The sequence below is a fragment of the Macaca fascicularis genome, chromosome 7 (genome assembly GCF_037993035.2).
Source record: "Macaca fascicularis isolate 582-1 chromosome 7, T2T-MFA8v1.1".
NCBI classification, from domain to species: Eukaryota; Metazoa; Chordata; class Mammalia; order Primates; family Cercopithecidae; genus Macaca; species Macaca fascicularis.
In genome coordinates, this window is record NC_088381.1 from 44,364,053 (window position 1) to 44,377,327 (window position 13,275).

At 37.4% G+C, this 13,275-nt stretch overlaps 1 protein-coding gene across 19 annotated transcripts in view; it reads left to right on the forward strand.

Annotated features, from left to right (window-relative positions):
- MAP2K5 (mitogen-activated protein kinase kinase 5) overlaps positions 1-13,275 on the forward strand; it is a 264,267-nt gene that overhangs the window by 94,235 nt on the left and 156,757 nt on the right. For 17 of the 19 annotated variants that reach the window (XM_045395630.3, XM_065548107.2, XM_045395631.3 and 14 more), the window contains 2 exons: positions 6,066-6,134; positions 6,224-6,305. In XM_045395630.3, coding sequence (XP_045251565.2) covers positions 6,066-6,134; positions 6,224-6,305 — 151 coding nt within the window. Of the gene's footprint in view, positions 1-1,405; positions 1,524-2,567; positions 3,160-6,065; positions 6,135-6,223; positions 6,306-13,275 lie in introns of those variants that run through there. The other 2 variants (XM_073996120.1, XM_073996119.1) reach the window with 2 other exon arrangements.

Below are 13,275 nucleotides of genomic sequence, written 5' to 3' on the forward strand. Positions count from 1 at the left end.
ATTCCTGCAGATCCTTGCGTACAAGGTATAGTACAAAGTATTACACATAACGAGTAAGTGTTCAACACATAATTTGTTGAATGACTGAATGAATAAATTTTTGTTCTTCTGTTTGTTCTTTAGTTCATTCATCTTTTAAAGTAACGTCTTAAAAGCAGGTTCAGCTCACGTACAAAATATCTCATAGCATTCTTTACATGGACCATTGCTCTCACCCAGAATATTTTGTAGCTTTTTTTTATATTAAAGGGTGAAATGGAAGGTTAAGAGTTAGAAGCGTATTTGATCTTTTCCTGACCCTCTCCTGACTTTTGTGTGACTTCAAGCATGTCACTTGAACCTCCCAGTGACCTCAGCTGTGAAACGGGGCTGCTGGTGTCACAGAAGGATTGCGAAGAGCAGCACATCACAGTCCTTGTTCAAACAGAATCATCTGCAGGGTCTGACGCCTGCATGGAATGATGAGGGAAATTTAATTTTCCAAGTAGGGTAGTCAGTTTGACCCACACTTTGAATGTCTGTGGGCACAATTAGATGAGTCCTTGAAAATCTGTTACTTTTCCTACTCAAAATGTTTCTCATGTTATGCTTGTAAATTTTCTTATTTTTTAGACAAAAAAGTATATTGTAAATGTTTCCCTTTTTAGACTTCTGAGGTAGGAATATATCACAAGATATTTTTAAAAGAAGTTGAATTTTGGAAATAATAATGTACCATGAATTTCTATTTTACACTATTGAATTTAGAAAATGTTCTGCCTCAAAGAGAACATTTTGAAAATGATGCTAATCACATTTTAAAGGTAACTATTTCATAATGACCATATGTAATTCATGAAATGTGTTTTTACCTTTTTGTGTGTTTGTTTGGTGTAGCTGGTCAAGACAATTGCAGATAAGTAGAGCAGAAAACAAAAATACTGTTAGCCATCTTGTAAACAGAACCTTTTTATACCATTAATGTATTCTATAAAATCTTTCAAGTAGTAATGCTTGGAGGATTTAATATATTTCCCAGTATTGTTTGTTTTGTAAGTGGGAAAAATCCATCTAACAAAAAATTTCTTAGCATTGTATATTGCATGTGCTGATTATCATTCTTTGACTGCTTTGGATTTCTGCTGCTTTTAAACTAGCATTTAAATGGACCATTTGATTAATCATTTGTATACTGGCTATAATCCTCCCAAATTTCCTTTCTGAGTTGTACATACTGTAAAAGACAATTATGTTGCCACAGATTAAATAAGTGAATTAAAACAGAATAGCAGCTTAATTTGACCTGTGATTTTGCTCTCTTTCCCTTTAGTGAAGTGTGTGCCACTCCAGCAAATAAATGAAGTCATCCATGACAGCTTGTGATGAATTGCCGTATTTATACTGTATATTTTAATAGCCTCACACTAATTTAAATTGAGCACAGAGTAAATTATAATTCAGTCACTTGACTGCTTATATTTAACTTGACAACTCATCCTTATTTGTCCTGGAGGTGTAGTGGAGAGCAGTGGAAATGCACTAAGGTATTTCAGTTTCTCACTTAACCCTTTCTCCATGGAATGCTTCATATTCAAATTCTCTCCAGTTTGAAACATTTAGCACTTCCTAAGGAGAAAAAAAATAATGAAGACTCAGGAAGTCCGTACTTTTCTTGGACTTCAAAAAGAAAATTAGTCTTTGCCATGCTTTCGCCGTTGCCTTCAAATAAGGAATTGGATTTGTTTATTTTTAGCAGTTTTAAAGCTCACTCACAAGAATACCCAGGGGAAGGAGAATTAACCTTCCACCCAGAGTGCCAAGTCTCCCAGAAAATAGAGAGCATTTGAGTAGAGTTATTTTAAGGAGGGTTTTACTTTTCCTCTGAAGTTCTCAGAAATTACTTTATTCTTTTTTTCCATCATTTTCGAATCTCCACTATTCTAGACTAAAGCAAATACCAACAATGATCAAAACAAATTAGAGTACAGCGGATTAGCTCCACAAATACAGTATTCCTTACTACATTTTAGGTCAGTGTGGCATTTTTATTTATTTGGTGGTGTATGTTTTTCATTTTAAATTCAGTTGTGGAAATCAAGCAATCTATTTCTTCTGTCTAGAAACAGCTTCTTATAAAGAGGATTATAGTTGTAAAGACTTTAGTTAAATCCCACATCACTTACTAGGCACTACTGTGAGTTAGACCCTGTGTGGAGTGCTGAGCGGGGGATAGAAAAATGTACAAGACTCAGCCCTTGCCCTTGAGAGGCTCATAGCCACTCTAATCTTGAGACTTCGTTTTTAGGAGATGAGGGATACATGCAGAATGTACATATTGAAGGCCAGAGCTAGACATTAATTTTGATGGAGGGCTTTGAGGTGAGCTTCATGGAGGCAGTGGTGGCATTCAAGCTGGGTCTAAAAGATAGAACAGGATTTTTTTAGTCAGTGCCTGGAGTGGAGAGAGGAAGCACACCCCAAGTAGAGGGAACAGCAGGAGCAAAGGCTGGAAGTAGGGAAAGCACAGGATATATGTGTACACCAGGAAATGTCATCTGATTTCACATGAAGGGTGGGTTTGTGGTGGGAGTAGTGGGAAGAGGAGTTAGAATAAGTTGTCTGTATTATGGAAGAATTCCTTGAATGTCCTGCTAGAGTTTTAACTTTATTGTAGGCGATGGGAACACAATTAAGGTTCTTGATTAAGGGAATGATATATTCACAGCCAGTAGTTTGGGGTTAATTCCATGATGTTGGCTAGCAATGTGGAATCATGTCATTTCTAGGTTGGTGGTGGCCTGGAGATGCAATATATCTTAATAGTCATATATCTTAGCACTGAATAAATGACATTTTTGAAACCTTAAATAAATGGTTCTCAAGCTTACTTTGGATTAGGAATTACCTGGGGAGCTTTACAAAATAACAAAGATGTGGGCCCAACCCCAGGGATTCTCATTCTGTTGTTTTGGGGTAAAGCCTGCACCTTGGAATTTTTTTTTAAGTGCCCTAGGTATTATGATTTGAGGCCAGGGTTGAGAACCATTGATTTAAGGTCAATAATAACTTCACTCCTTTTAGCAGAGATTTTTAGAGTGAGAGATTCCTGGTACTTGTCATCATAGTAGGAATATTTTATGCCGTAGGATTGAACTGACGCTAGATGAATTAATTTTGTTGGTAAGTTTTACACAAGAACAAAAATGTAAGTGAATATTGTTGGCAAATGACTATTGATCAGGAGAAGTGTTTAAATGTTTCTTGGCAGTTTTGTATTACACTTACAGTCTAGTTTCCTGAGAGCTTTTATAAATAACCCCAAAGCAAACTTTTTTTATTTTTATTTTTTGAGGCAGAGGCTTGCTGTGTCGCCCAGGCTGGTGTGCAGTGGCATGATCTCGGCTCACTGCAAGCTCCGCCTCCTGGGTTCATGCCGTTCTTCTGCCTCAGCCTCCCAAGTAGCTGGGACTACAGGCGCCCGCCACCATGCCGTGACTAATTTTTTTGTATTTTTAGTAGAGACAGGGTACACCGTGTTAGCCAGGATGGTCTCGATCTCCTGACCTCATGATCCTCCCACCTCAGCCTTCCAAAGTGCTGGGATTACAGGAGTGAGCCACCACGCCCAGCCGCAAACTCTGGATAGAAACCACCTTTGCCTTTCTTCCCCCCACCTTCCCCTACCCCAAATCAATACCTGGCCAATGTCAGGACTATAAAATGTACTTTAGAATTGTCCTTTTCTTTCCTTGCTCTATCAGCAGTTTACAATGCATCATTTGTGGTTTTTTTCTTCAGTATGATTATATATATGTTCTTCAGTTGTAATACAAAATGTAATTCAAAGTCGAATGGTATATAACTACACTATCATAGTAATTCTGAATGTTAAGTTTTTGTCTAAAAATGTCTAGAGTCTGCCACAAATCATAAAAATTGTTTTCCACCTGTTTTATTCTCCTCACTGCCTTTTTAAAGTAAAAACAAGCTGGGCATGGTGGCTCACGCTTGTAATCCCAGCACTTTGGGAGGCTGAGGCAGGTGGATCACCCGAGGTCAGGAGTTCAAGACCAGCCTGGCCAACATGGTGAAACCCTGTCTGCACTAAAAATACAAAAATCAGCCAAGTGTGGTGACAAGTGCCTGTAATCCCAGCTACTCGGGAGGCTGAGGCAGGAGAATGGCTTGAACCCAGGAGCTGGAGGTTGCAGTGAGCCAAGATCGTGCCACTACACTCCAGCCTGGGCAACAGAGCAGGATTCCGTCTCTAAATAAATAAATAAAACAATTACTCTTGAATTATTTTCACTGACATGCTGAGTAGAATTTGAGCAGTATGGTCTTCTTTCTTTAAAAAATATGTGTTTGAAATAAACTAGAATTTATTCTAGATAAGTTTATAAATGTTTTACATTTATGGGTTATAAATCACTATGGGTAATATCACTCAGTGATTGATATTTTAAATAAACCATAAAGTATTGAAAAGCCCATGAGACTGAGTCCAGAGGAGAGGGTCCTACCATTCCCAGGCTCTGTGGCTCCTGGGAAGGAAACCTGGTTTCCTCCTCACTCAAAAGAAGGGAGTTAATGAAATAAGATTTCTTTAAGCTTTAACTTTCTATAACAGTATCAGCAAAGAACATTACCTGACTGGGGGGGGAAAAAAAAAGATGATATATTTTTAAAACTCCTTATTTCTCTCATAACTAAAAACCCCACTTAAAATGTCATTTTTGGCTGGGCATGGTGGCTTACACTTGTAATCCCAGCATTTTGGGAGGCTGAGGTGAGCGGATCATTGAGGTCAGGAATTCAAGACCAGCCTGGCCAACATGGTGAAACCCCGTCTCTACTAAAAATACAAAAATTAGCCGGGTGTGGTGGCAGGCGCCTGTAATCCCAGCTACTCGGGAGGCTGAGGCAGGAGAATCACTTGAGCCCAGGAGACAGGTTGCTTGAACCCAGGAGACAGAGGTTTCAGTGAGCAGAGACCGTGGCACCACATTCCAGCCTGGGTAACAGAACAAGACTCTGTCTCAAGAAAAAAAAAGTCATTTTTTGGCCAGGTGTGGTGGCTCACGCCAGTGCTTTGGGAGGCTCAGGTGGGCAGATTACTTGAGCTCAGGAGTTCGAGACCAGCCTGAGCAACATAATGAAACCCCTATCTCTACCAAAAATGCAAAAAATTAGCTGGGCATGGTGGCACGCCTGTGGTTCCAGCTACTCGGTGGCTGAGGTTGGAAGGTTTGTTTAAGCCTGGGAGGCAGAGGTTGCAGTGAACCAAGATTGCCCCACTGCACTCCAGCCTGAGTGACAGCATGAGACTGTGTCTCTAAATAAATAAAATGTCATTTTTATTCATCATCCTCTCTGCTTATTGCCTAGTGTCTGATCACAAATCACAATATAGTTCTTTTTTTTTAAAAGACAGGATTTCGCTCTGTCACCCAGGTGAGAGTGCAGTGGTACAATCATGGCTCACTTTAGCCTCAAATTCCTGGGCTCAAGTGATCCTCCCACCTCAGCCTCCCAAGTAGGTTGGGACCACCTGATCACACTATACCCAGGTAATTTTTTTTTTTTTCTGTAGAGATGGGATCTTGCTATGGTGCTTAGGCTGGCCATATACCCCTGGCCTTCAGGTACCTTGCCACCTCAACCTCCCTCTCAAAGTGCTGGGATTACAGGCGTGTGCCACTGCACGCGGCCAAGACAATTCTTTTATATTGGTTTAAGGGTCATTCCTATGTTCCTCTTTTGAAAATAGCCAGCGTGGCCAAAATAGAGTGCATAAATTAAGAGTGTTATAACTTAACTGACTTTTAAAGCCATTACTGTTGACCTTTGAGACCTGGCTTTTTTCTTTGGTCCCATCAATCACTTCTGTACCACCTCCCCCAGTTCAGAAGGACAAAAGGTTAGACAGATGCAGATACAGTTTGTATTACTGGGAATTATAGTGGTAAGAAGAAGGAAGTGGGGAAGAATAAAGGAACTACCATTTTTTTAGTTCTTATATTTCATAGTGATTATAGCTAATATAATTAGAAGGTGAATAAATATTAATACCTTTCTATATTTAGGTCATACTACTAGATATTACACTGGAACTTCAGAAGCAAATTATGTCTGAATTGGAAATTCTTTATAAGGTAATTTTTTTCATAATTTTTATTTGTAAAGCATGCCTATGTTATTGACTTGCAGGTTTATAACTACTTTTGTCTTATTTTTGTTACAGTGTGATTCATCATATATCATTGGATTTTATGGAGCATTTTTTGTAGAAAATAGGATTTCAATATGTACAGAATTCATGGATGGTGAGTTTTCCCTTTTATAATACTTTTTAAATGATTTTTAGAGTATATAGTGCTTTACAACCTGGTTTTGATATAGATATCAAGTAGAATTAAAAATAATTAAAATATGCTAATAATTACCTCATTTATACTGTAAGATTATTTCAGTGTTAAGTGTTCCTGGGGTTAAATATTTTTAGCTGAACTATAATTTCAAGAATTGAACTTCACTTTTATTGAAAATTTAAATAGAACAGATTAAATGCTAGTCTAATCGGTGGTTTGATATTTGATTCTTTTGCACAATCTGTCTTTACTTGCAAAACAGACGTTCTGTTCTTTTAATGTTTCAATAGCCAAAACAGATTTTCTTTTAAAGAAATCTATTAACCCAATGTCCTGTGTCTTTCAGAAAGAAATCGGTTCTTAATTGCAAGATAAGAAATTGTTTTTCAACACAACTGTTTAGCCAAGATGTGTTTAATTTTCTTTGGACTTTAGCCCTTTCCTTCCCTCTCTATTTTTTTATTCATTTCTATTTTGATAGTTCTTTCTTGACCTGAATATTATGGCAAAATACAGATTTCTGGGGACATATCAGTGAAATGATGTAATCATTATTATTGTTTACCAATTTTAAATCTAAGCAGTCTTTAAATTTTACATATTCAGTTTTCCATAATCTAGTCCATTAAAACACAACTTTAGAATATATAGTTAGTTCCTTGTGGAGATTCTCAGTACATTACTAAAGCAATTAGTTTGTGCCCTGCAAAACTTTAATGAGCCAACGTTGATACCTTGATACTATAATAAGGTGTATAACGTGTTCTAAATTACTTATAGTAGAATGTCAAGAATTAAACATCTTACAGCCATATAGGTAGTATGATAACTGTGGAGACTGACTAGAAAAAGTGGATTCATTGAGCCAATACATTTTACTGTGTTGTAACTTTTATCATTCTTTCTTTGAAGTCTTCAGTTTTTCAGTTCTACTCAAACATTTTTGTTGAGACCAGGCATGGTGGTTCACACATGTAATCCCAGCACTTTGGGAGACTAAGGTGAGAAGATTGCTTGAGCCCAGGAGTTTGAGACCAGCCTGGGCAATATAGTGAGATCTCATCTTTACAAAAATAATTTTAAAAATATGGCTGGGCATGGTGGCTCACGCCTGTAATCCCAGCACTTTGGGAGGCCGAGGTGGGTGGATCACTTGAGGTCAGGAGTTCAAGACCAGCCTGACCAACATGGCGAAAACCCGTCTCTACTGAAAATACAAAAATTAGCCAGGCATGATGGTGCAGGCCTGAAATCCCAGCTACTTGGGAGGCTGAGACTGTGAATTGCTTGAACCTGGGAAGTGGAGGTTGCAGTGAACCGAGATCGCGCCACTGCACTCCGGCCTGAGTGACAAAGTGAGACTCTGTCTCAAAAAAACAAAAAAAAAAAAAGAAAAAAAAAAAAGGAAATTAGCCAAGCATGGTGGTACATGCCTGTAGTCCCAGGTTACTCTGGGGGCTAAGGTGGGAGGATTTCTTGAGCCCAGGAGATTAAGGCTGTAGTGAGCTGTGATTGTGCCACCACTGCACAATCACTCTAGGCAACAGAGTGAGACCCTGTATCAAAAAACAAATAAATTAAAATTTTTTATTGAACTATAACTCAGATACCATAAAATTCACCTTTTAAAAGTGTACAATTCCATGGTTTTTAATATACTCACAAGGTTGTGCAATCATCACCACTGTATAATTCCAAAACATTTTTTTACCACCCCCAGAAAGAGACTTCCTACCTATTAGTACTCACTCTCTGCTTTCTCTTTCCTCTAGTCCTTGGCAACCACTGATTTATCTTCTGTCTCTATGGATTTACCTATTCTGGACATTCCATATAAATGGAATCTGATAATATATGGCCTTTGTGTCTGGCTTCCTTTATTTAGCATAATGTTTTTAGTGTTCATCCATACTATTACATATATGAGAACCTCATTCCTTTTTATTGCTGAATAACATTTCATTGTATGGCTATACTCCATTTTGTTTATTCTTTCATTAGTTGATGGACATTTGGGATAGTTCTACTTTATGCATAATTATGAATAATGCTACTCTATGTATTTGTATACAAGTTTTGTGTGGACATATAGTTTCATTTTTTTTTTTTTTTTTTTTTTTTTGAGACAGAGTCTTGCTCTGTCACCCAGACTAGAGTGCAGTGGCACAATCTCGGCTCTCTGCAACCTCTGCCTCCTAGGTTCAAGCAGTTCTCCTGCCTCAGCCTCCCGAGTAGCTGGGACTACAGGCGCGTGTCACCATGCCTGGCTAAGTTTTTGTATTTTCAGTAGAGGTGGGGTTTCACTGTGTTAGCCAGGATGGTCTCGATCTCCTGACCTCGTGATCTGCCTGCCTTTGCTTCCCAAGGTGCTGGGATTACAGGTGTAAGCCACCGTGCCCAGCCAATGTTTTCAGTTCTTTTAGGTATATACCTAGGAGTGGAGTTGCTAGGTCATATGGTAGCTTTATGTTTAACTTTTTAATGAACTACCAAACTGTTCCAATTGATTTTACACCACTTTGCATTCATACCAGCACTGTATAAGGGTTCCGTTTTCTTCATATTTTTGCCAATACTTGTCATTATGTGTCTTTTTAAAATTGTGGCCTTGTAGTGTGACATGGTATCCCATTTTAGTTTTGATTTAGACTTCTCTAATGATTAATGATGTTGAGCATCTTTTCATGTGCTTATAGGCCATTCATATATCTTCTTTTAAGAAATATGTTTTCATATCCTTTGTCTATTTTTTAAATGAGTTATTGGGCTTTTATTGTTGAGTTGTAAGAGTTCTTTATGTATTCTAATACTTGGCTCTTATCAGATGTAGGATTTCCAAATATTTTCATTCATTGTTTATCTTTTCACTTTCTTTTTTCTTCTCTTTTCTGTCTTTTTTTTTTTTTTTTTTTTTTTTGAGCTGTGGTATCATATTGCCCAGGCTAGTTTTGAACTCCTGGGCTCACGTAATCCTCCCACCTCAGCCTCAAGTTTTATTGTTTTAGCTCTTATATAAGCCTTTGATTTATTTTTGAGTTAATTTTTATATATGGTATGAGATAGGGGTCCAAATTTATTCGTTTGCATGTAGATATCCATTTGTTCCAGTACCATTTGTTAAAGACTATTTTTCCCATTGAATTTTCTTGTTATACTTGTTGAAAATTGACCATAAAATATATTCCTGTACTTTTAGATCAATGCATATACATCTTGCATTGATCTACTTGTCTATCTTTGTACCAGTACCACACCGTATTTGATTACTCATACTTGATAACTCTAGATTATTATAGTTTTTAAGTTCCGAATTGAGAAGTGTAAGTGATCCAACTTTGTTCTTTGTTTTGGCCATTTTGAATACCTAGCATTTTTATTTGAATTTTAGAACCAGCTTGGCAATTTCTCCAAAAAATCCAGCTGGGATTTTGATAAGAATTGAATTAAATTTTTAGATCAACTTGGGGAATATTGCTGTCTTTAACATTATTTAATCTTCAACTCCAAGAACACAGATGTCTTTCAACTTACTTAGGTCTTCTTTAATTGTTTTTCAATGATTTTAAAATAATTTTTAGGGTATGAGTGGTAACTATTTGTTAAATTTACTTCTGAGTATTTTTAATGCTGTTTTTCTTAATTTCATTTTTGGATTGTTCATTGCCAGTGTACGGAACTGTAATTGATTTTTATATATTGATCTTGTATTCTGCAACCTTGCTGAACTTGTTTACTAACGTTAATAGCTTTTTGTGGATTCCTTAGGGTTCTCTATATACAAGATAATACCGCCTGCAAACAGGTAGTTTTAGTGCTTTCTTTTCAATTCTGGATGTCTTTTAGTTCCTTTTCTTGCTTAATTACCCTGGCTAGAACCTTCAGTACAATGTTGAATAGACTGACGAGAACAGACATCCTTCTCTTGTTCCTGACCTTAGAGGGAGAGCTTTTAGTCTTTCACCATTAAATATGATGTTAGCCATGGGTTTAGAGTAGTTGTCCTTTGTCAGGCTGAAGAAATTCCCTTCTATTTTTAGTTTGTTGAGTATTTTTTTTTAATCATGAAAGGGTATTAAATTTTGTCAAATGCCTGTTTTATGTCTATTGAAATAATTGTGCATATTTGGTCCTTTATTCTGTTAATATATGGTATACTGTATTAATTTATTTTTGCAAAATGAACCAGTCTTGCAGTGTTGGAATTATTCCACTTAGTCATGATGTATAATTCTTTTTATATGTTCCTGGGTTCAGTTTGCTGGTATTTTCTTGATGATTTTTGTATTCATATTTATGAGGGACATTGGACTAGTTTTCTTTTTTTGTGATGTCAGTGTCTAATTTTGGTGTCAGGATAGTTCTGGCCTTATAGAATGAGTTCAGAAGTGTTGCCACCTCTTCTGTTTTTTCAAAGAGTTTATGAAGGATTCATGTTAATTCTTTTTTAAAAAAAATGTATGGGCTGGGTAGGGTGGCTCATGCCTGTAATCTCAGCATTTTGGGAGGCCAGGGCAGGTGGATCACTTGAGGTCAGGAGTTTGAGACCAGCCTGGCCAACATGGTGAAAGCCCATCTCTACTAAAAGTACCAAAAAAAATTAGCTGGGCCTGGTGGCATATGCCTGTAATCCCAGCTACTTGGGAGACTGAGGCAGGAGAATCGCTTGAACCCAGGAGGTGGAGGTTGCAGTGAGCCAAGATCATGCCACTGCACTCCAGCCTGGGTGTCAGAGACTCTGTCTCAAAATAAATAAATAAATAAATAAATATTTTTATGGAGACATATTATTTTACGTATTTATGGAGTACATATATAATAATATTTTGATACAAGCATACAATGTGTAGTAATCAACTCAGAGTAATGGAGATATGCATGACCACAAACATTTATCATTTCTTTGTGTTAGGAGTATTGCAATTCCACTTGGGTAGTTATTTTGAAATATACAATAAATTATTAATTGTGGTCACCCTGTTGTGGTATCAAACACTGGATCTTATTCTTTCTATCTGACTATACTTTTTTACCCATTAACCAACCCCTCTTTGTCCTATCTTTCTCACTATCCTTCTCAGTCTCTGGTAATCATCATTCTACTATGTCTCCATGATCATTTGTTTTTGGCTCCCACATATCAGTGAGAGAGCATGTATGTCTTTCTGTGTCTGGATTATTTCATTTAAAATAATACCCATGTTCTTGCAAATAACAGGATTTCATTCTTTTTATGGCTGAATAATATTTCATTGTGTTTATGTACCACATTTTCTTTATCTTTATTTTTTCTTTGATGGACACTTAGATTGATTTCATATCTTGGCTATTGTGAATAGTGCTGCAGTAAACATTAGAGTGCACATATCTCTTCAATTTACTGATTTCCTTTCTTTTGGATATATACCCAATGGTGGTATTACTGGATCATAATAAGGTAGTTATACTTTTAGTTTTCTAGGGAATTTCCATACTGTTTTCCATGGTAGCTGTACTAGTTTACATTCCCATCAGTAGTGTATGAAGGTTCCCCTTTCTCCATATCCTTGCGAGCATCTGTTATTCCCTGTCTTTTTGATAAAAGCCATTTTAGCTGGAGTGAGAGGATATCTCATTGTGGTTTTGATTTGCATTTCCCTGATAATTAGTGATGTTGAACATTTTTTCAAATGCCTGATGTTAATTCTTCTTTAAACATTTGATAGAATTCACCAGTGAAATCATCTGGTTCTGGTGTTTTTGGGGTGTGTCATTAGTGTGGTTTTTTTTTTTTTTAAATTATGGTATAATACTCATACAAAAATTTAAACCTTACTAGCCGTTTTATTAGTCCATCCTGTGTTGCTATGAAGGAATACCTGAGACTGGGTAATTTATAAAGAAAAGGGGTTTATTTGGCTCATGATATTGCAGGCTGTACAAGAAACATGGTGCCCAGCATCTGTTTATGGTCTGGGCCTCAGGAAGCTTCCATTCATGGAGCAAGAGAGAGAGGAGGGAGGTTCCATACCCTTTTTAACAACCAAATCTTGCAGGAACTTAGAGTGAGAATTCACTCAATTTTGTGAGAATGGCACCAAGTCATTCATGAGGGATCCACCCCTTTGACCCAAACACCTCTCACTAGGCCCCATCTTCATCATTGGGAATGAGATTTCTTTTTTTTTTTTTTTTTTTGAGACGGAGTCTGGCTCTGTCGCCCAGGCTGGAGTGCAGTGGCCGGATCTCAGCTCACTGCAAGCTCCGCCTCCCGGGTTTACGCCATTCTCCTGCCTCAGCCTCCCGAGTAGCTGGGACTACAGGCGCCCACCACCTCGCCCTGCTAGTTATTTTGTATTTTTTTGTAGAGACGGGGTTTCACCATGTTAGCCAGGAGGGTCTCCATCTCCTGACCTCGTGATCCGCCCGTCTCGGCCTCCCAAAGTGCTGGGATTACAGGCTTGAGCCACTTTGCCTGGTGGGAATGAAATTTCAACATGAGTTTCGAAGGGGACAAATATTCAAACTGTGTCAGCCATTTTAAATGTGTAATTCAGCAGTGTGAAGTACATTAACATGGTTGTGCAACTGTTACCACCATCCATCTCCAGAACTCTTTTTATCTTGCAAAACTGAAACTCAATAACTATTAAATAAAAACTCCCCATTCACCCCCGCTCCCAGCCCCTGGCAAACAGCATTATACTCTGTCTCTATTTGACTACTCTAGGTACCTCATATAATTGGAATCACATAGTATTTGTCTTATTGTGTCTGGCTTATTTCATTTTGCATTATGTCCTTAAGGTTCATCCATGTTGTAGTATGTATCAGAGTTTTCTTCCTTTTAAAAGCTGAATAGTATTTGTGGTTAGTTTTTTTTTATTACCAACTCAATCTCTTTTTATATACAGGTTTAGTCAGATTTTTTATTTTTTCTTGAGTCAGT